Here is a 23,712-nt window from a genome sequence, read left to right as displayed (position 1 = left end):
ACTGGCACCTGAACTTAATGTGATCTGCATGTAATAATTATGCCACTGGCACATGAGCTTAATGTGATCTGCACATAATAATTATGTCACTGGCACATGAGCTTAATGATGATCTGCACATAATAATTATGTCACTGGCACATGAGCTTAACATGATCTGCACATAATAATTATGTCACTAATGTGACCTGCACATAATAATTATGTCACTGGCACATGAGCTTAATGTGATCTGCACATAATAATTATGTCACTGGAACATGAGCTTAATGTGCTCTGCACATAATAATTATGTCACTGGCACATGAGCTTAATGTGATCTGCACATAATAATTATGTCACTGGCACATGAGCTTAACATGATCTGCACATAATAATTATGTCACTGGCACATGAGCTTAATGTGATCTGCACATAATAATTATGTCACTGGCACATGAGCTTAACATGATCTGCACATAATAATTATGTCACTGGCACATGAGCTTAATAAGATCTGCACATGATTCTACATGATCCGCATGTCAATATATGTGCATTTGGGCACGAGAAATGGGCTTCCCACATTGTACCCATGTGGGGAATCGAAACCTGGGAGTTTGACATGAACAGTGAACGGTTTAACCACTAGGCTACTCCACCACCCCTGTGAAAGCTCTGAACATCAACAATATGACAGTGCACATACCGCTGCTACAGCGTCTGAGGCCAACAGTTCCTCCTTGGACATGATGCTGAGGTACGCCACGTTGGTCAGCAAGTAGCAGATTGTCACCAGGGGGATTCCGATGATGATAGAGCGTGGCAGGTTTCTGAAATACAAGGAACAGGTTTGAGTCATGTTGCTACAGCTGAAACCTGCTGATATATTATTTATCAGGTCCAGAACATAATCTGGTTTCTTGTTGTTTTCCACAGGATGCTCCACCTATATCACCAAGTCCACTAAACAGTTGACAAGGCAGGCCGGTATTAGATGGTACTAGCATGTCCCATACTATCATGGTATGATGACACATGATGACGTAAGTCATAAGACTATTTGATCCAGCTCTTATGAATGAGTGAGTTTGATTTTATGTCGCTTTTTGCAATATTCCAGTAATATCACATCGGGGGACACCAGAAATGGGCTTCACACATTTTACCTATGTGGGGAATCGAACCCAGGCCTTTGGCGCGACGAGCGAACGGTTTACCCACTAGGCTACCCCACCGCCCCTCAGCTCATGACATGCATACCATATATCACCGTAGATAAGCCGAATTTTGAGGACCAAAAAAAGAGGTTTGTAAATGGGGGTCGGCTTATCTATGGGTTACACTTTCGACAAACTTTTTTCAAGGGGTTAAAAAAACGACATTGTATCGCTTTGCGTGAAGAAACAAACAAGAGAAGATGACTTTGTCAGTAAAGATGTCAAACTTGCAATTAAACATCACTAGACAAGATTATTTACCTTTTCAGTTCTAATTTGTTTTTGTTGGGCATTGTTTGCAGGGATTAAGATTACCGTGTGTATTTGTCTCATATATAGAGCCGGAAATAGCAATCAGCTGTGCACACGTGTCCCGGCGAAAAACGCACCCTCATGAACATGGTAGGCGAAAGTTGTTCGCACATGGAATGGGGTAAAATAAGCAAATCAGTTTGTTGACATGTGATCGTCCAGCTACAATAAGTATGATATTTAACGAAACAAAATATAGTATCCATTTTCTGTCAACGATACTTCATTTCGAGACGTGAGTAGACACAATATGATTGTGAATTCTTTGATTAATGCAGACGGAAGTTATAATTATCGGTAACTGCCAGTTGTCTGAGTTTGCTGCGATTAGGACCTCATCGCAGGGGCTTGCCTTATGTACAAAACATACCATTTTGACACTGATTTTAAGAGTCAAGTTAGGGGGTTGACTTATCTATGGGGTCGGCTTATCTACGGTAATATACGGTAGGTTACTGGGACCTTCAAGGGAATAGTACAAGATTGGGGACAAATTGCTTCAAGTGTGATGTGTACTCACACATTAGGGTTGATGAGCTCCTCAGTGATGTAATTCAAGTTGTTCCTGAAACCATAAACATCATACCTTATACATATGTACCAGACACATACTTATAGCAACACTGTCCATGTACACCTTTTACCGTGACATAAAAGGTACACCTTTGACAATACAATAATTTTCAAATCTTGAGATTATTGAAATTTTTTTATACAATACCTCTGTGTTTCAGAATACATAATATAACAGTACATAATATTTCAGGTGTATCATGACAACCTGTAAACATGCAAGCCTGGCCCAGACACTTTGTATGCAAGTTTACTTGGAATTAATGCTGACCCAGAATTAATTGAGGGTACTCATATGAGAGGGTAGTGTTAGAACACAATCTCTAGCTCAGTACAACACCAGCTGATCCTCCACACCCACTGTGTGACCACAGACACTCACCATCCATCATAGGCCCAGAGGCCATCATAAAACGCCAGCGTTATCAGTGATGGAGACTTGACTGTGTCCTCAAACCCCTCTGAGAGAAACTCAGTGTTTCCTGAAATCAAACACCAAAGTTATTACCATGGAAACTTGTATTACGCATGTACATGCAATCACATGTCAAACTGGGTCTGTGGCCCAAACTTCTGAATCTTCTACCTCAAATATGTCAGTATTTATCAGATTTTAGGTACTGGCTATTATAGAAATTTGTTCATAAGCCACAGACTTTAGGTTAGTGGATGTACATTTGTGTAACAATGCAAAACATCATTTAGTTTTGGGTTATTCTATTGATATTTAACTTTCTTTCATGTATAAGTAATATTTTCAATTTTTGAAAAATAATAATCCTACTTTCAGTTCACTAGAAATTGAAATATTCTTCTTTGTTCACTTACTACTTACTAACTTACTACTTTTACTCGCCCATAAGATTCTGAAGTACTTGTAACCAAGTGGTGGGGAAGAGAAGGTTTGGTAGCCTTTTGGTATGAGGGGTTGAGAAATGATGATCTGGTCTAGGGTTGTAAGAGGGGATAGGGTCAAACTGTTAGCGTGACCGGGTTGGACAGTAGAGGATATGGACAGTTGACCACAGGGGGATATGGTCAAGTTGTGATAGCTGTGTTGTCACACCCAAAGCACTTTCATCACCTCTTACAACAACAATGCTGTCTTTTAAACATTGCTACATATATTACCTGCATCTATACAGGACAAAGACCAAATACTGATATGTGGACTCTGTATGGAAACTATTCATAAACTGAGACTGTAGATACTGATAAACAGTGAGTGAGTGAGTTAATTTTTAAAGTTACATCGGCAGTATTTCAGCCATATCGTGAATATATCAAATTATAGGTTCATAATAATTAAAGATAAATTATGAAAACCTGTCAATGTAAAACAACTAGTAAAACAACTAGAAACTAAATTTAAAACATTTTAACAATAGATGACAAGGCAATATAAAAACAGGCTGTAGATTGGCAACAACTGAATGTAGATCACCATACTAGAGACCATGGGGACTTACAGTACATTAGCTTCCTGCATGGACCCTCGCTGGATTTACACAATCCCTTCAGATGCTAGCAATTGTTGACAAATCTAGTCATACATTAAAAGGTCACATTTCTATGATTATAAAGAGGGCAAGTTTAAATTTACTTTGAATGTTTTGGGACTTGGGTACCATCTCAGGGGGGACTGATTAACAAACACATCAACCAGTGAAACCAGACAAGTTTAGTCCGTCCTGTTAGTAAGCATACCTTGTGTTAGAAAGTGCAGCAGGTTTCCAAGCAATATGTTCCTAACCAACCTGACACAATGTACACCCCATACCATGACAACAATGTCCGCAGCATCATCAGTGTGGACAATATCTGCATCAAGCAGCGAGGTCACTCTTCCCCACACACACGACCACTATGTAATATCAAACTGTATAATTAGTTGTCTGAAGACAGTTTACAAATGCATGATGTTTGTTGTCCTGTGCGGTGCTGTGTTACATTTGACATGTGAATGTGAAACACAAGAACTGATGTTATCTGTGAAAAAAACATATATAAGATGTGATCATGATATGCCTCGTATCTCCATGCCAGCTGCCACTGCAACAAAGCTGGTGATGAGTATATGTAACTGTCAACACTCCTTTATCTGCACAAGATCTTTCACCATTTGACGGCTCTACAGGTATACAATGAAAACTATCATGACTTCAAGTACTATCGGAAATAGAAAAAGGCTGTTACTCTGTATCCCTAAAATTTACAAAATGGCCAATAGCATATGGCGAAATAACCCACATCGGCCTAACTGGGCGTTCAGTGGAATGCGCAATAGGATATCCAGAAAAGCATGTGTACTCGTAAAATTGGGCAAAACTTCGAAAAAATACCAATAACTGCTGAAAACAATACATCAGACTATAGATGGCAATTAGGTCGCTCAGACAGGTATGATGACGGACCGTCGACTCACCTGGCATGAAATGCATGTGCTGCCTATAGGCACAAGGGGTAATCTCAAAGATATTTTATGCTTTCTCATGTGTGTTGAATATGTCTCATCTATTGATTGACATCTTACGTGTCTTTCTTTCACAAAGTTTATGTGGAGATATGTAAAAGAGTATGATACCCATAGAAAAGCTTAAATCAGTCTTCATATTAAATGTCTCAAAATATATAGGTGGCATGACCACCCAATGATCGACAGGACTGGAAAGTATTTGTAAATTGTTATGACATGCCGTCTGCTTTCCCAATCTATTTCTCCTAAAGGATTATCTTATCTCAGCTGATATCTCTATCACCCAGCCCGACCCCAACCACCGTCTGTGACACCCGTCCTGACACACCGTTTGAGATGACCCCTCCAACCTGTTTCTTTTATAGTGATAGTGAGACTCCATGGTAGCTACATCCTTAATAGTTTCAGTATTAAAGTTATTATTGTTTACGTCATCTATTGTTTATAATAAAGATAAGTTTATTTTTGAAATGGGCATTTAAAAAGTGTCCTTTGCAATACAGTCTCATCGCACAATAATTTGCATAAAGTCATGGTCTGTTCCAAATAAGTCGCTTTGGACTTAGAAAAAACTGCATTGCTTATTTCTGCACTAATCTCTCTTCAGTAAAGTCCTTTTTCTACGTTTCCTATCTCCCTACCACAGAGACTGTAGTTAGGCCGAACTTATTACTTTAGTTTTCCTTGTACACCTGAAGAATTGTACAGAGAATTGAAGGGGCGGAGGGGTAGCCTTGTGGTTCGCTTATCACGCCGAAGACCCGGGTTCGATTCCCCGCATAGGCACAATGTGTGAAGCCCATTTCTGGTGTCCCCCACCGTGATATTGCTGGAATAATGCTAAAAGCAGCGTAAACTGAAACTCACTCACTCACAGATTTGAACGCAAGTCTTCGGTATGCGAACGTCTTAATCACTTGGTTACCCCTCCGCCCTTCCTACTGGATGAAGCTGGGCTATGTTATCTGTGAAGTGATTGAGTTAACACCTAGCACCCATCAGTGATATTTTGTAAGAAGTAAAAATAAATAGACTGTAAAGGAATACAAAGTGAATGCACCGACACCTTAAAATGCCATGTGAGACATTATCAGGAAATGTGAAACAAAGACAGTTGTGAAGCTAAGTGAAACTCAAAACTGGAACCTGAAGATTAAGATTTACGTTAGGAGCTGTGGTCACGCAAAAACCCGACTGTACAAATGATAGCAAGCAAAACTGGAAACAGGCAGAAAGGCAGATAAGGAGGACTTGAAGCATCAGTCAAACAGCATGGACACATCTGTGGCTGCTCCTTTTTCAGAAATATGAGCTCACTTGACCTCAATATGCAATAGATTTTTGACATTTGATCAACATTTATTCTTCTCAGAATTAATAGTTCCAGGTAATGTTTCCTCAAATCCTCCAGAACTAGAAATGTTATGACACAAACACCTGGCAACACCAATAAGTCCAACATCGGCACACATCATGACAGGCAGAATATAGACATACCTTTAGACATCTTGTAGAACCCTCCAACTATGATCATAACCAGAGCCAGCAGCTTGGCGAACGTGAAGAAATTCTGGACCTTCGTAGCCCACTCCACACTGTAGCAGTTGATGAAGGACACTACCACTGAAAGAATTACATCAAACAACTCAGCAAGTCTTGAGAAGGCATTTATTAAATAGAAACATCATAAAGACATGAAATAATGTATAACTGAATCAGAGGTCTTACTAGACAAATGTTGGCCTGTATGTGTACAGTAAGTGATCAGATTTTATGAGCTTTATGGCCTATGAAAGAAATCAAAGATCTGTGACACCTCTGAAAGAGGGATTGTGTTTCACATATATAATGTAATGAAATGTCTCTGTGAAAACTAGGACAATCATTAACTATTAAATTTAGAAAGCAGTCATGTCCAGTATCCCTTTTGACACTGCACAAAGTTCTATGTCCTCTGCAGAAACAACTAAATGGAAATGGTGGTCAGTTTGCCGGACTTGATAAATGCAATGTCATTGTATCCTAATTGCTTATACGCAATGTTCATGATGTCAATCACTGGATTGTCTTTCAATATTTAGTCAGCCTTCAGTTAGAGTTTATGGAATAATGCTGAGTGTGTACTACTAATAATAAGGTCACTTGTGTAGCGCTGAACTCCACGCCCCACAGGCATGCTTTAAGGGTAAATAACATATTGGACATTATTACCCCGGATAACCCATGCTGCCTGTGAGGTGCTAGAAGGTTAATAGTCATGTGATTTATCCCACCGGGTACCCATTTTCTGCTGAGTGAACAGAGACAATTTTGAACAAACAAACAGCGTACAACTCTACTCACTCATACACAAGATGGAGATGAGCTTCACAAGGTATCCTGGTGGACTGCAACCATCAAAGAACGGCTCCGCTACGTAGATGCCAAAACTAAGGGCCACAACTCCAAACAGTGCTGGTTTCAGGATGAGGATGGACACCCAGGCAAACAGGAAGCCGGGGATGGGAGCCAGCCACTTGGGCATAATTGAGTGGGAGGCCTCCAGGATGTAGGCATACTCCGATCCGGACTTGGTGATCATTGTACCGAGCTCGGCGTAAGTCAGGGCTCCTGTTCCGCAGAAACAGACAGACTTTGTAGGGCGGCGTTAGCAACAACATGGAGGTTAGGGTTTGAGTCAAGCTTTCATTCACTCTCAACTCACATACTCTCTAACCGGAAGGGTGGGGTGGGTGGGTCTTAGGGTTTGGGAGGGCAGGATTTCTGTAGTGAAGACAGCAGCAGACTTGTGCTAGACATTAAGAACCTCATTTGTGCTTCAAATGGATACTTATGGTAACCATGGCAATTGAGAAAGTAACCTTGTTTATTACGCTGCTGTTGGGTTGTTACCATGGTGACATTAATTAATGCAGTTTCATGAGAGTACTATCAGTTCCAAATAAACATAACCAAAAAACATAATTTTGACTAAAAAAGTAAAAATTGTTTTCCATACACTTTTTGGTTCATAAGCATTTAATTTGAAGCACACATGAAAGTTCACTGACAAACAAATTGTGGAATGTTCTTACTGAAAGGAGATCAAAACGCTATTATTTCGGCTACCTACGAAAAAACAAAAATCATTATTGGATATCTGGAAAAAAAGAAAGCCAAGAATTAATGAAATGCTGAAAGAAGAAAACTGATAATTAATAACAGGCCCAGCTTAGTTGTGATACATGAGATTATAGTTGAAAATGAGACCAATCAGTAAACGCATTCAATTCTAAAATCGCCTAACCATTGTATATAGGGTAGAACCTTAAATGCACTTATCATATACCAAATGAATATATATATATATACACTAGAGTGCCATGAAGCAGGGGTAGCAGCTATACACTCATACCATCACACATTCAGTATCTATAGTTACAAGAAAATATAGCATTTGTAGATATGAAGTAAAACATGTTACATTCAACTTTCGTTACATTTGTCAATGATATATATAAGAGTCCAATTTATTCACAATTAAATCTGATTTACCACAGATGTTATTTCATTGACCTGTACAAAACTTCGTCTACTCTAGAATAGTAATTACAAATTCTTATAAACAAGACAGGAAGTTAGAGAAGATTTTGATTACTTGTACTTGGGATGAATGCTTCACTTTTCATAACAACAACACAGCCTTCAGCTCCCACCCAAGGCATGCAGCAATGGTAATAAGGTGTATGTGACTGTCTGTCTCACTGCTGGTGTGTATGTCCTACAGATTAAGGCTACATGTTTGCAGGGTTGAATAGTCATCTCACTGTATAACTAAATGTATGGCTGTGTGATTAATCAAAGACTGTCTTACTGTATGATTAAGCCTGTAAGGCTGTCTGACTATGGTTACAATAGACTTTTTTCCCTATTGATTGTTGCTTAACACTGCACTCAGCAATATTCTAGCTATATGGCGGTGGACTGTAAACTAGTCTGAACCAGACAATCCAGTGATCAACAGCATGAGCATCGATCTGTGCAACTGGTATATGATGACATGTGTCAACCAAGTCAGTGAGCCTGACTACCCGATCCCATTTGTCGCCTCTTATGACAAGCATTGGTTACTAAAGACCAATTCTAACCCGGATTGTCACGGGTCGATAGACTTGGTGTATTGCTGACTGTGCTTGACGGTATGCATGACTGACTTTGACTTTAGTCCTGATTATGAATGACTGTTTTACAGTATGGAAGCCTGACTACATATGTGACAGTCTGTCTACAACTGACTTTGTTTATGATTGTGATATCACTGTCATATTGAGATGCTGTCTTGGGTGATGAGACTGAAGCCCTGGGAATTTACTGAACTGTAAGATGACACTGTAGCCAACAAGCTGGTCTGTGACTGACTTAACATTGTATATCACTCTATTCACGTCACCATGTAAATAAACTCAGCATGGTAAGAATTATCTCCCCTTTATCTGCATCCCAGTTGAAATTTCAAATTGAACAGTTCCATGTGGTTGATTTCTTTCAGGTCTATTTCTTGTAACCATAACAATACCTATAATTATAAAAAATAATCAATAACATTCTTTTCTGAACAAATGAGAATTGTAAAGAGTTTGAAAACAAGATGGTTAGAGACTTTTTGGATATTCAGACATTATTGCAAAAGCGAAAAGACACAGGATTAGGTATATAATCTAGACTGATATAGCATTTGTGTTGCTGATAAAAACAGTTTGGTCTATAGTCTTATATTTTCAAATATTTTTGCTGTTGTAAAGTATCCAACATAAATAAATTGGGGCAAAATATTACAGTGTAACACATAAATGACATTCACTCTTTGCTCACATTAACACATGAACAGATTGAAGTCTAATTTACTCTAATAATTCATACCGGTTTGTTAGCTAATTTAATACAAGTACTATTAGAGAGATGGGAGCACAAAAGAGTTTCAATTTCAATGTAGTTTTCACAACAGGAACACTGTTTGCTTCCAAGGCTTATTTATTATGTCAAAGTTTAAGATCACCTTTGAATATGCTCTTCAGATGATCAATTATTGTTGATTTCAGTGATCTTAATATGAATAAACCATGCTTAGTTGATAATCATGGTGAAATCAGTTTTAGAAAACAGCGATTAATCTGAACAATATTAAAAATATGTAGTTCAAATCTTCAATTGGTATTATGATAATGAAGAATCTACTATGGACAAAGTAAACCTTTTCTAGAAAAGCATTATTGGTGATTATCGATCTGAATTAATGGTAAGATTATTTCAAAAGTAACATTGTGTTCTTAGGATAAGGAATTAAACACTGTACTGCAAACCTTGTAAATATCCAATATTGATGTCCTCAGAAGGTATCTTAAATTTCAAATGTTGATCATGAGATGATCTGTCAATAATTCACTCTGACACTGTGATAAAAACACCTACAACGTCAAAATCCAAACAAACTAAACTAAAATTCCAGAAAATAGCTCTTTGATTAACATCTCATAATCAATATTTTATTTCATAACATCAAATTTTATCTCTTATAATTGGAGTGAAGCAACTAAAAATAGTTTTAGGCACACAACTGAATGACTTAACTTGGCAATAATTAAGTATTCTGTTTAATTATTTCAGAATGTTTCATATCACTTGTTCTGAAAGGCATTCACGGAGTATCATACACGTTGGTAAGATAAACATAATAAAGACAAACAGTTTTTTTAAATTTTGGATTTAGAAATTTAAGCCAAAACTGCAGGGGGAGATAACCCTTGGTGAAGTTGGTAGCAACATGATCTCCACCAGAAAATTTGTAACACCAGGTCAAAAGTAAAGATGATGTTTTGTTACAAATTTGAAAGATGTTTTCTTTGAAATGTCAAACTCAAAACAGAAGAGACATCCAGAGCTGAATTTTCATATAAGAGTTTATAGAATGCTAACGTGAATAGTATCGTGTTTCAAATACTCACGAAGATAGAGTGGAACTGACACTTAGCGTGAAAGTCTCAAATCACTGGTTGGAAATGACACATGGAGTGCAACTGTAGTAGAAGGGTGCTATTCGGATGAGCTATTCGGATACCAGGGGACCTTCGGTCAACCCTGCTTCGCAATTTGCTGGCAGGCTTTGTCAAATTTAGATTGTCAAAGTTGTTTAGTCAAATATAGGACTGGGCGTGTACTTACATATGGCTGCAGCAGCCAGTAACTTTTTTATAATGTCGGGAGGTCCACAGGCATCGAATAATGGCTCAGATAGATATTCGGCTAAACCCAGACTGATGATAGCCACTGAACTGGGGATTTGTGACTAACACGGCAGCCCAGGCACATAGATATGCTGGTATTGGCCCGAAGGCGGCCGCAAGGTAGGCATATTCGCCTCCTGACTTTGTAAAAAGAGTCCCTAGCTTGGCACAGGCCAGAGAACCTGTGAGGTAAAAGAGAAAAACAACAATGTTGAATTGGGAAGGGGAGTAACTCCCACATCCCTCTCATAATCAGTTGTCTCCCCTGTTTCTGAAAAGTATTGTTGAATTAAACACATAGTGAATATAATAAATCAAGTGCTACTTCATTGAAACAAAGTTTTGCAATTGTCAATTCATTTCGTTTCTTTAACATGAAAACAGAAACTGCATACATTCAAATAAGAATTCATTGAACATGAACTAGAATTTTATCAAAGAATTTAACTTTCAGATGTTTGATAAATATTGATGGCATCCATTTACTATGATAAAGATGAAGCTTTTACTTTAACTGAATCCCTTAAGAACAACATCAACAATAACAGAACATTTAAATAATACAGAAAATAACAGGGCTCAAAATAAAACTAAGAGAAAAAGAAGTCCTTGTGTCTTTTGAAAATCTGTGTAACTGCTTTTTGTAGCCATTAGCTTTATCTTACCAACAATGAAAATACAGACATGAAATATTCATATGTTTGTGTTCTATTGTGAGCCCTTTATAAACAAGTCAGCTCTCTGCAGTGTGGTTTGTTGCCCCGTCAGTCGGACTGATCGGTCTGGGTCCTAGTTTCTGATGTCCTCAGATCTCAGGTAGGCCGACCAGCCGCCAGACTGCCATCACATGCAGTAGAGTGCACTGGACTGAGAGTTGTCTCCCTTACCACACAGCGAGATGAGGCCACATCCGCCCCACACCATCAAACTCAATCCCACGGAGCCTGTGCCATGTAATACTCCCTTTGGTGATATAAATATACCAGACCCTGAAAAATTCAAACATCAAAACCATTCCATTATCATTTCAAAGAAGCGTACAGTCATGCAAACCATCAACTATATTCTAGTATATGAACAAAAGAAATCATAAATTTCTACATTAAAATTTGATTACAAAATTAAGGCACTTTAAACAAAACTCAATTTCAAATTTTCATATATAAAATATATATAAATTTTGTTATTATTCATTACTGTTTTCAGATAAAGAAGTTGTTCTTCATATTTTGGGGGAAATATGCTGAACAACGTATTGAAGCCTGACTGCCATTCTGGAGCTACATCTAACAGATGGCAGTAATAGTAACATATACTCATAAATATATCATGGAATTATAATAATGTTTGAAAAACCAATGATTTACTTCTCCAAACTTTGACATGTTGTTGAAACTGTTGTTGCCTGTAAAACAAGATAAATCAGGTAACTCTGCAATGATATAGCTGTAACACTACTGACTGCAGTACTCATTCATTAAAGGCACTACATCACACCACACTTCTCTAAAAATAAATAATGCATTCCCTCAATAATACTAACTATCAGCCCTCAGGGAAGCTACGTATTTAGATTACAATATCAAATTAAAAATTTCGAATGAATTAAAGCAATGTTGCATTAAATAGACCCTAGTGCCCTCTAATGGATGAACATTATTTCAAGCAAACCCCATAGATTTATGTCCCTTTGAGTGTTCTTTATGAATATCCTAACCAGTTCGGCAAACACTGACAACACCGCGTGTGACAGTTTTCGATGTACGGAGGAATTGTTTACATTCCATATATGGCAAGTGTTTCTCTTTGGAAGCTGTTCGCCTCAAAGTTTTAATTATTGATTTCAGGCAAGTAGTAAGGGATAATACGTCTTTTATTGCATCAATAGGAAGCTAAAGTGAGTGCATATGCCCCAATATATATAATGTAGTCCAAAATATTGTCAAAAATGTGTGACATTGTGCCTTTAAGAAGACCAGGGTCCTGATCCACAAAGCGTTCATAGCACTATGACCTATCACAGGGCTCCAGATAAGGGCAGTATCGGCGTATGTACGGATACAAAATATGCACGATACGATAGGAAATAATTTTGAAAACGTAGCAGATACGCACCACAGCAATGGTGTACGATTCATTTACAGACGTATTTATATGAAAAAGTATTGTTTTATTGTTTATTGACCTGTTTACACAAGAGAAGCAATGTTGTCGTGCATATACCAAACGAAACACAAGAATACTGATTACTAATTTCCATTCAGTACTCTTAATGTACTCTTTAAGTTTTTCCAGTACTTCTATATTGAAAAAATAAAGAGTACGTAGTCCTGATGTTGAAAAATTATCTGGAGCCCTGCTATCATAACTATAATACTTTATCATAGGCTTACGAATGACATGGTTCTAAGAAAGCTTTGTGGATAGGGCCCAAGCTTGTACATATCTTCAGATTTCAAATTTGTAAATTGTAACAAAAACATGTGAATCTAAATAAACATGTCAGCCTCAAACTTTAAGCCTTTTCATTTATCCTTTATGTCTTACAGAGACTGATACCTGACAACCTGCCAGATCTGAAAAACGACTTTTCATATTGTTCAAAAGCTGTCTAGGTCGGACCTTTCACAATACATAACACTATAGAGGAAATATGCACCTAAGTTTGACACAGACGTCAAACAAGGACAACAGGCCTAGGTGAATATCCCAACCAATCGTACACACAATGTTATCAATTTCATTGTAACAGTAGAGTCATTCAGTAATAGATACTTGTACTGTAGTGCTATAACCCTGATAGCTTATGTACAGAGAGTTGAAAATAACTTTGAAACAGTAGTCCATGCAGTGCACGATACTGATGGCTGGCTGGCTGAATTTAGCTTTACACCGCTTTTAGCAATATTCCAGCAATATTACAGCAGGGGCACCAGAAATGGGCTTCACAAATTGTACCCATGTGGGGAATCAAACCCGGGTCTTCGGCGTGACGAGCAAACGCTTTAACCACTAGGCCACCCCGCCGCCCCACGATACTGACGGACATTTTGAGTTCTGCTGCAGTGTTATATCCTTGGAATCTCTCATTCTTGAAGTTGTAACTGGGTCAAAACAAGGAACCCTCGACATTAACATTTAGTTTTCTAACAACACAAACTGTTGTGACAATATCCTCATAAGTGTAGAGCCTGATTAGTGGCCCTCAGATTCATATACTAGAAATCAAATACTTGAGTGATCAGATTTCTCTTTCTCTCCAGTAGTGGTTGGCCTTAAAATGACTGTAATTAGTCACTAAACTAGAACTCAATCGCATAAAGTAAATCCTTTTCCTTTCCTCCAAGTATCTACTGTCAGCTGTTAAGATTCTACAGACCATGCGAGAGGTGTTTAACACTGCACTGAGCAAAATTCCAGTTATATGATGACCAGTAAATTTGTCCTACACAATATTGTGAGCATTGATCCATGCCATTGGGGTGTGATAAAATTCTATAAACAGTCAACCCCTCTTACACAACTGGTTGGCTGTTTCAACCAACATAGGTTACCAACGCTGAAGCCTAAAGCAGTATTCCTAAGCTCTTTGTGGTTTCCCAAGCTCTTTTTGTTTTTGATACACCATACAGTTTGTAATATCACACAGAATTTTCATCAAGTGACTCAAGTTTATAACAGTTGGCAATTTTAAACTGACTGACTGACTGAGTTTGGTTTTACGCCGCTTTTAGCAATATTCCAGCAACATCATGGCGGGGGACACCAGAAATGGGCTTCACACATTGTGCCCATGTGGGGATTCGAACCCGGGTCTTCGGCGTGACGAGCCAACGCTTTAACCATTATACTACCCCACCGCCCCTGGCAATTTAAAAAAAAAAAAAAAAAAAAAATAGAAGAAGGAAAGACAGTGTTAGGTGATGAATACTAATGTTTGTTACAGTTAAGAAGTTTTATTTAGACCTGATCAGATGTAAACACGGAATGACCAATTTTCCAATTCATGTCATATTTAAACCTTATAGCAATATAATGTTATATATTTCACTGATGAAAAAACATAGACAATTGAGGTGGCTGAAATATTTAGTTTGACAATATTACATCTTCACCTTGGATTCTAAAAATAAACAAGAACAGAATGAAAACACCCCCAAAAATAAAGCTAACAACCCACCCCCTAAACCCAACAATCTGAACAAATTTTCCCTATCTTATTGCAGAGGAAACTTGATCTGGAATCCAGGTAATTCCCTGTAAAGGTTACACTATTGGTAGTAAGTAAATATTACTTAACGCCGCATCAGCAATGTTGTAGCTATTCACTGTGATTATACCATTGGACTTGCACCCTAATTACAGAGGAGTGTCTAAATAGCCATATGATATATAGCTTTATCAGGTATTTGTCAGGCTTCCTTGTGGTGGGTCTGGGAGAGAAAGCTAACGACCAGTAGGGTATGAGAGGCAAGTAAATAGTGTGTTGCAGCAATTGGCTGTATTAACCATCAGACAGATGTTGCCTGTTTACTACAGTCTGGCTCTCACAACTAATTACACTACCATGATTTACTGCTCATTTAATTATTTACTTATGTTATAGAGACTGTTAAACTATGTGTAACACTTTACATTAAAGTCATAAAGAAAAGAAAATGAAGTCATCGATATAGCCCACCTATTTAAATATTCTTAGCCATGAAGATCAGATTAGAACTGTTATTAAGCAAACTATATTTTTGTTAAGATTCGACTAACAGGCTCTGGTGGTTATACACGCTGACTGTTGATGCATGTCATCATGTCCTATTTGCCTAGATTGATCGTCATGACGTCAACCACTGGGTTGTCTGTCCCTAATTTGATTATCTACAACCACCATCATACAGCTGAAATATTGCTGACTTCAGCATCAAACACAAAACAAACATGTTTAGAATCATAAAATAATGTGTAATTATGTCTGACTATATCAATCAAAATGTTGGTTACATCCGGATGAACTGTCCAGGATATGACACCATTAGATTCTCGTCTTTTTTATGCTTTATCAAACATCCTGCATGAATTAAGTATCATACTTTTTATAAAAAACCCAGAACTTTTCTGCTCCAGAAACAAACACTACCCTCAAATTAAACTAAGTCACATCAAGCTGACAAATCTGCAAACATTTAATGAGAAATAATGAAAGGATTATGCGTTGGGCACAAGAAACGAACCCTGTCCTAATCTCAACATAAGATTTATACCAATGGGATACTGTCACAACTATTTGCAGTGCTAGAAATTAGTAATCAGAATTACGCGTCCTATGTTAAATGTGACATGTTTAGGGCTATGATTAAAAGTACTCTAGCAACAGCAAATAACCTTGAGATATTTATCAGTTTTATCTCAGTATTGCCACACATACAGGTAACCAAGTACATCATGAATCATAGCCAGTAGCACTGAGAGAAAATGGCACCTGGTCTTAAAAGATAAATACCAGTTAAAAGAAGTTTAAAAACACTGTGACAGATTAACAGTACTAATATCACAGAAGCAGACGTTCTTTAACATATATGAATGGTATGCATATTTCTGGAACTTGAATTATAACACATATAAGCCATGTCAAAGTTTAGGATTAAGTTAATGCAAAGATATTCCAAACAGTTTTATGCCTTGAAAACTGCATGTTCCTTGGTTCTTGGAAAATAATCTGTTAACAAAGACAAACATAAGTACCATATACACTTGCCTCAATGATTCACTAATGATATTGAAAACAATATATTATATAAGAATAGTTGTAACATCCTTTCTACTTAAAGAGGTATAATTGATGTAAGCCACTGTTTCCAGTGTGACATTTACAATGAGATGACAATAATTTGGGACCAGAATCTCTATGCACTCCTCAGTATGTGAGTTGACCAAGGGATGCCACTACTTGTCATCTTGTTGACCTTACCAATCATTGTTCCAACAATTAGCGCAGTCCCGCTGACGAGACCGACTCGCTTCTTCAGGGACACCGTACTCTCCTCCACGACAACGGAGCCATTGCAGTCGCTGTCCTTTGGCACCCCGCGATACCTCGCATCTGATGATTTACCGTTCGACATCTTGTGTTGAGGAACTGGAAAGAAACAATTAAAATTTAATTCTCAAATAAAATATTTCACGTTCATGAAACAATCGGAACAATGCTTCACTTTGTTGATTCATAATTTACTGAATGATTGACTGTACAAAAAAATTGCTGTACATGGCAGAAAAGCTGCTCATTAAGGATAAAACATAAAAATACTGCATACACATAGTTCATGTTTTAACGCCTAGTCTGAAAAGCTGCTCATTCAGGATAAAACATAAAAATACTGCATACACATAGTTCATGTTTTAACGCCTAGTCTGAAGCCCAAGCCTTGTAAATTCTGTCCGGACAAGTGTGCTCAGCTCATAACAACATGTATACTCAGATAACGCTAACATCTGAGGAAAAGATGTCGAGTGTGATGTTCGGGCTCAACTCAAAAGATTGTGACTCCACTCATCATGTAGGCACTCAACAAAATTTAATCTGTTTTATGGTTTGGATGAAAAACTCACGTTAGTTATATTGCAGACTAAATATCAAGACCTATCTGAAGAAGTCACCTCCATACCATGTAGGGTAGTGTCGTCTGACATTGTGTACATACATGCATGTAACCTTGGATAACCCTGACATCCCTCAGTGTCCTGGACGCCATGACATGCAATACAATGACAACACTGCAGCTGTGTACGTCATCTACCGCAGACACTTATCGGGCTGTATGAGCGGTTCTCTTGATTAAACAACCCCAGACCAACCATCCCATATGTACTGCTGCTCTGAGCAGTAGTTTTGTCATATCAGGGCATAAAACTTTCAAATGGGAGGCATGTGATGCAGGTCTTAGACTTTTATCGCTTTGGCGTGCATTAATATGATGCTGACAGACCTAGAGACATACTCATGACAAACTGTACTTTGAACCCTGAATCACAGGTTACTGTCATGCCTAAGGGAAGTAACTCCAGATAATGAACTGGACCACTTGTGCAACCTTTTCCTAATCAGCCTCAAACAAAAGTCTAACGTTGTTCAAAGGATATACTATTGTCCAAAATGTGGAAGAATCACTGGTTACTGCTTTTGTTGAGTACAGTGAATCATTTATTCAAAATTTTACTTGATATACTGGGAACATAAATATTCTTGTGCCATAAGAATCCTCATTGAGGATCAAACAGTGCTATTTGGTTTGCCCAGACTGTGGATGACACAACATATACTGCTCAAAAGAAGTTAAAAGTCAAACAACTCTTTTAGACTTCTATAGTTTATGTGTCACGCTGGATTGTTTCGTATTACTATAGTTATATAAATCTGTCATCACTGATTGTTTAATACTACTGTGGTTGTTCTGTCATAACCATTTCTTTCACGTCATGTCAAATTAACTATATTAACATGAAAGCCACAAGTGTTCTTTAACGTCTTGAGATTATATATTTAATATCTTAAAGCTCATTAAACTGAATGAGTAAATTAGAACTGAACATCACATTGGCTAGATTTCATTCATTAGCCAAGACCGCGTCATACCAAAAGACGTTAAAATATGGTACTTGTTGGTCCCTGCCTGGCGCTCGGCATTAATGGGTAAAACAAGGACTGGTCGGCTCGGAGTCAGTATAATGTGTCTGAGTGGGGTATTCATGCTTCACTGCGGCATGGTGTCTCAGTGGGCTAGCACTATAAAACCAGCTTAAGTCTGGGCTAGTACAACAAGACGCACATACACATACACATCGTCATATGAGCGAAATATTCTCAAGCACGATGTTAAACCCAATTTCACCTCATCCCACCTCATTCATTAGCAACTCTAGCTAAAGATGCTTCACTGTACATTATCCCTGGGATCCGTTCCCCAAAGTTATTGTAGTGATGAGATGATCGTAACTCACACTTTAACCTAGACTTACAACTATGGTAGCCTATGATCTGTCTGTGGAATGGGGCCCTGGCCACCACATGATCACTTCCTCTCAGGTGATTAGCTTAAAGCTTCATTCAAACCCACTTACATGGCCCCAGAGAGCAAATATTCCCACTCTATAATTGCTTTCATATGGTTTCCCCTTTCAACCCGACAGGCACTGGTAAAACATTTCCGTATTTTTACTATGATATCTGTCAGCATACTTCTGACAAATAAACTGTGTAACAACCCTGGCAAACTAATAGTAATCCACCATGAATGTTGGCATCCAGGGGAAAAAAACAACCTGCAAAAATAGCAAGGAACAATAATGCAGGCTTGAGAAGCACATAAATTGTTCTGCCATCAGGGTGAAGATAGTGGGACAGCAAGAAGTTCTGTGTGTGAAAGCACTGAGCATCAGGCCAAGGAAGGATTAGGAAGCAACGACTATCTGAGTCAATATCATGTTACACATGCTTCTCCCTACTGAAAAACTGACTCCATCTCAGCATCAACTGAACACTTCTTCCACTACAACACTACCTCCATGACAGCTACTACATCACCTCTAAGTCAGAACTGCCTCAGTTGCAGCATTGACTCAATACTTATATAACAGCATTACTACCTCCACTGTAACAAACCTGTGAAGATCGGGTTAGATTTGATCTTCAGTAACACATGCTTGTCATAAGAGGCGACTAACGGGATTGGGTAGTCAGGCTTGCTGACTTGGTTGACATGTCATCATATCCCATTTGCGCAGATCGATGCTCATGCTGTGGATCACTGGATTGTCTGGTCCAGACTCGATTATTTACAGACTGCCGCCATACAGCTGGAATATTGCTGACTGCGACGTAAAACTAAACTCACTCACTCCATGGGCCACTACCTCGACCACAACGCCACCTCCACTGTAATACTATCTCCACTACAACACAACCTCCACCTTAACTGCAACACAGCCACACAATAGTGCCACTTTTAATCTAATTCTGCTATAACATCACCCCCACTGCAATAATACCTCCATTACAACTATACCACTACCTCCACTGCAATGCTACCTCCATTATAACTGTAACACTGCCTTCACTTCTGTGTTGTTTCATGTTTGTATTTATGTAAAGCACCGCTGAGCAGCTTTCAATTGCATATCAGATGCTATAGAAATGCAATATTATTATTATTATATATAGGACTTCAACACTAATCTTACTACAACTACAACACTGCTTCAGCACTAATTCTACTTTAACACTATCTCCACTACCTTCACTACAACGACCGCCTCCGTGGTGTAGTGGTTAGAGCGTCCGCCCGGAGAGCGGAAGGTCGCGGGTTCGATCCCCGACCGCGTCATACCAAAAGACGTTAAAATATGGTACTTGTTGGTCCCTGCCTGGCGCTCGGCATTAATGGGTACAACAAGGACTGGTCGACTCGGAGTCAGTATAATGTGTCTGAGTGGGGTATTCATGCTTCACTGCGGCATGGTGTCTCAGTGGGCTAGCACTATAAAACCAGCTTAAGTCTGGGCTAGTACAACAAGCCGCACATACACATACACATCGTCATATGAGTGAAATATTCTCAAGCACGACGTAAAACCCAATTTCAACTCACCTCACCTTTCATTACAACAACACCACATCTACTACAATTCCAAGACAACTCCCCTACAACTACAACCTCCACTACATCCGCAACTACCACTAGGTCCACACAGCATGTAGTGCAGTTTCCTGCCTGTTGATCTGGGCAGTCACACTAGTGACATTGACCTCAAATCTGCGTAAATCTGATAACATAAGAATGAGCAGGGATTGGGAAAGGCAGGGGCAGAATAAAAAATGGCCTATTAAAATTTTGAAGTTTACTATTGATACAAAGGGCAATGGCCCATTCTAAATTCAGAAAATGGCTAATAAACCTGAAAATGGCCCATTGTCAAAGTTCTCAATCCTAATCCCTGAAAGAGGTTCTCACCTTGCTCTCCAAGACTCTCTCTACAGCAGCTCTACCCTCCTTCCTACAGCTAAAACGTTACCAGGTAAGGTGTCAAATGAATTTAAGCATGTGTGCTCAAGTAAATCCTTCACTGCACTCCAGTAAACGAATGACACTAAATCAGCCTAATCTAACTCTGGTCACAGATGACAGTTGGTCTTATCATGCTGCCACTTAAACAGCTGTTTGTTATTACTTTACTAAAATACATTCAAACCTTGGTGAGTGGTGTGTTAAGTGCTGCCATTACTACTATTCCAGTCACATCACATACAATGGTGCCTGTTGTTAAAAACAACTTGCAAACACATTATCATAACCGATCAGTAAAGAGCAGTAAGAGGGGAAAAGATAAAAAATACAACCTACTCCTCATAGTTTCTTCTTTAAACACCAAGTCATGTGCAACTTTCATTAGCTATCAAGTTTGATGGGATTTTTTTACTGCCATTTGTGATATTATTCAACAGGAAGAAAACAATCTTCGAGAATTACACTTGAGCCCACGTGAAACAGCTGATCCATAAACATGTGAAACCACTCCTGAATTGTAAAATAAACAGCTGTTGACAATCAAACACAACAAGCATGATATATCAAAGCATGTGATAAAAGCATCATATCGCCATACTTTTGCCTGAAGGTATGAACCGTAATGAGCAGCAGCTTCCCACACAGAGCCTATATATATGTCTTTATACAAGAAACTTGACAGTGTTTCGTTAGCCTGATGAAAGTAGGCCAGTTTAGTGCTACCAAAGTGCAGTATGCCACACATAACAGACTGATGATTACTACAAACTCTGAAAATCAGGGCAGAGTTTCAAAATAAAGAGCAATACAAAAAATACTTGCCTGTTAACAGCAGCAGCCAGGAGACATTGATAGGATAATTAAACTGTGATACAAGGAATGAAAGCAGATCACCTGTCTTGTAACACTGACTGAATAAACACAGTAACAGCGTTTAAGATACGGAGGGGAGAAATAACATAACCATCCTCATCAGACAACAGGTTGGGTGGAACGCACTTCTTTCATCTCGTATAAGACAACAACTTCCTCTTTATTGTATACAATACTTCTTTCAGCAAACTGTGCAGTTTGACTGTGATACCATGCATGGAGAAAGAGCAATGCCAATGGACTATTATTTATCTATTACCATCATTATTACTCTGATGTTATACATGTGTTATGGTAGTGCTATTTGTACTTCTGAAGTGGAAAACCTTCCAGATATAAGGATCAGATGTATGGTTGAACAACTTCTTTCTTTACGATGAGGAGCGACATGCTTGCACTACCACATTGTAATAATGAAGTCTACCAAAGCATATATCATATCCTTACTTAGTACTAAAACTTCTATATGCCTCCTAAAGAAGAAATCTTTCAAATGGTGTGCTGCTTGCTATGGGGAATTAGTCAGCAAAGAGCCAATCACAGTCTTATTGACACAAGCAGAATAGCAATTTCTTACATATAGTCGGTACAAACCCCTGTGGTGAGGGTAAGGGACATAGCCTTGTTTGGGGAGTATAAACACTACTGCCTAACATCCCCACTATTCAACTAAAACTTAAACAATCAACAGAATTTGATTTACTATTGCTACATAATGGGGGCTGCCCTACTATAATTGAATGACCAGACAGGACAGAGTACATAATCCCGTTAACTGAACTGGCAATACATCTTGTTGACACATTTACTGGATGCTTTGAAGGAGATTATCATATTAAATAGGCCTGCTCATACAGAAGCTAAATCTCAATTAGTCTAAACTGAAGTATCAGCTCAGTGTCATTCTAATATAATATAGGTGACGGCAGGTATAATGGTATAAAATAAGTCAAGTCAATGTATGAAACTACGTAGACATAACATTTGTGCAAGTGAATAGTATGTCTATGAGATGGGTTCTTATCAAATTAGGCTGGTATATATCTATATATCACCTGCTCCTGAACATGCTTAACCTACGGTAATAATTTTATATTTATATTTTCCCAACATCTGAATCCTAATACATCACCTGTTGTGGATCTATAATTCATGATGAAAATATATATAAATGTTACTCCATGATTTAGGAGTGAGTGAGTTTTACGCCGCTTTTAGCAATATTCCAGCAATATCATGGCGGGGGACACCAGAAATGGGCTTCAAACATTGTACCCATGTGGGGAATCGAACCCAGGTCTTCAGCGTGATGAGCGAACGCTTTAACCACTAGGCTACCCGACCGCCCGATTTAGGTGTGTATGTTACAGTGGCAGCAAGTAGATTTACACTTGACAGTGTGGGAGCATTGATTTACACATCTAGCAAATATCACGTAGCCTGTTCATCATCAAATCTGGATCAGAGAAACTGGTATAATGCATGTGCAATGATATGCCTTTTTTTAGTAAGTGTCTGAAAATATCACCTTACTTCAGAGATCCACATGCCTTCAAGAAGCTACCAGCAGTGAGTGAGTGCATGAGTGCGTGAGTGAGAGAGATTTTATTCCATTTTAAGCAATATTCCAGTTACATCTCAGCCCAAACTTGGCTTCACACATTTACCCATGTAAAGATTTGAACCTGGGCCCTAATATGACAAGCAAATGCTTTAACCACAAAGCTACTCAAACACACCTAAAGAAGCCATAAAAGCTGGATAACAGATGATCATTATCTATACCATTGCTTGACAAATACCAAAACAACCTACCCTTGTTTCAGAGAACATACACTTATCCCAAGGCAAATGCTTTTCACAGTGGTTGACTCCTGACAACCCCCAGGCCTTCACCTCTGCCACTGGAAGTTGGACAACAGTGCCGATCTTTGTGTTGACATGTAAAACAGCCCCAACTCCAG

The 23,712-nt window shown here is 38.5% G+C and overlaps 1 protein-coding gene and 1 long non-coding RNA gene across 9 annotated transcripts in view; one reads left to right on the top strand and one right to left on the bottom strand.

The window, feature by feature from the left end:
- The window catches only part of LOC124254238 (b(0,+)-type amino acid transporter 1-like), a 139,782-nt gene that overhangs the window by 7,383 nt on the left and 108,687 nt on the right, over positions 1–23,712 (bottom strand). For 5 of the 8 annotated variants that reach the window (XM_046688130.1, XM_046688132.1, XM_046688131.1 and 2 more), the window contains 7 exons: positions 16,783–16,950; positions 11,708–11,809; positions 6,904–7,170; positions 6,058–6,183; positions 2,467–2,566; positions 2,032–2,076; positions 689–812 (listed from right to left, as the gene is read on the bottom strand). In XM_046688130.1, the coding sequence (XP_046544086.1) occupies positions 689–812; positions 2,032–2,076; positions 2,467–2,566; positions 6,058–6,183; positions 6,904–7,170; positions 11,708–11,809; positions 16,783–16,950 (932 nt within the window). Of the gene's footprint in view, positions 1–688; positions 813–2,031; positions 2,077–2,466; positions 2,567–6,057; positions 6,184–6,903; positions 7,171–10,758; positions 11,810–16,782; positions 16,951–17,423; positions 17,539–20,821; positions 20,935–23,712 lie in introns of those variants that run through there. The other 3 variants (XM_046688134.1, XM_046688137.1, XM_046688138.1) reach the window with 3 other exon arrangements.
- On the top strand, positions 1,287–23,359 carry LOC124254253. The gene is made up of 3 exons (XR_006892429.1): positions 1,287–1,377; positions 23,214–23,221; positions 23,349–23,359. It is a non-coding gene; the product is annotated as an uncharacterized LOC124254253 (long non-coding RNA).

Source organism: Haliotis rubra, unplaced genomic scaffold (assembly GCF_003918875.1).
Source record: "Haliotis rubra isolate DU_JTF1 unplaced genomic scaffold, ASM391887v1 Scf57, whole genome shotgun sequence".
Classification (NCBI taxonomy): Eukaryota; Metazoa; Mollusca; class Gastropoda; order Lepetellida; family Haliotidae; genus Haliotis; species Haliotis rubra.
This window is presented reverse-complemented; position numbering and strand designations above follow the sequence as displayed.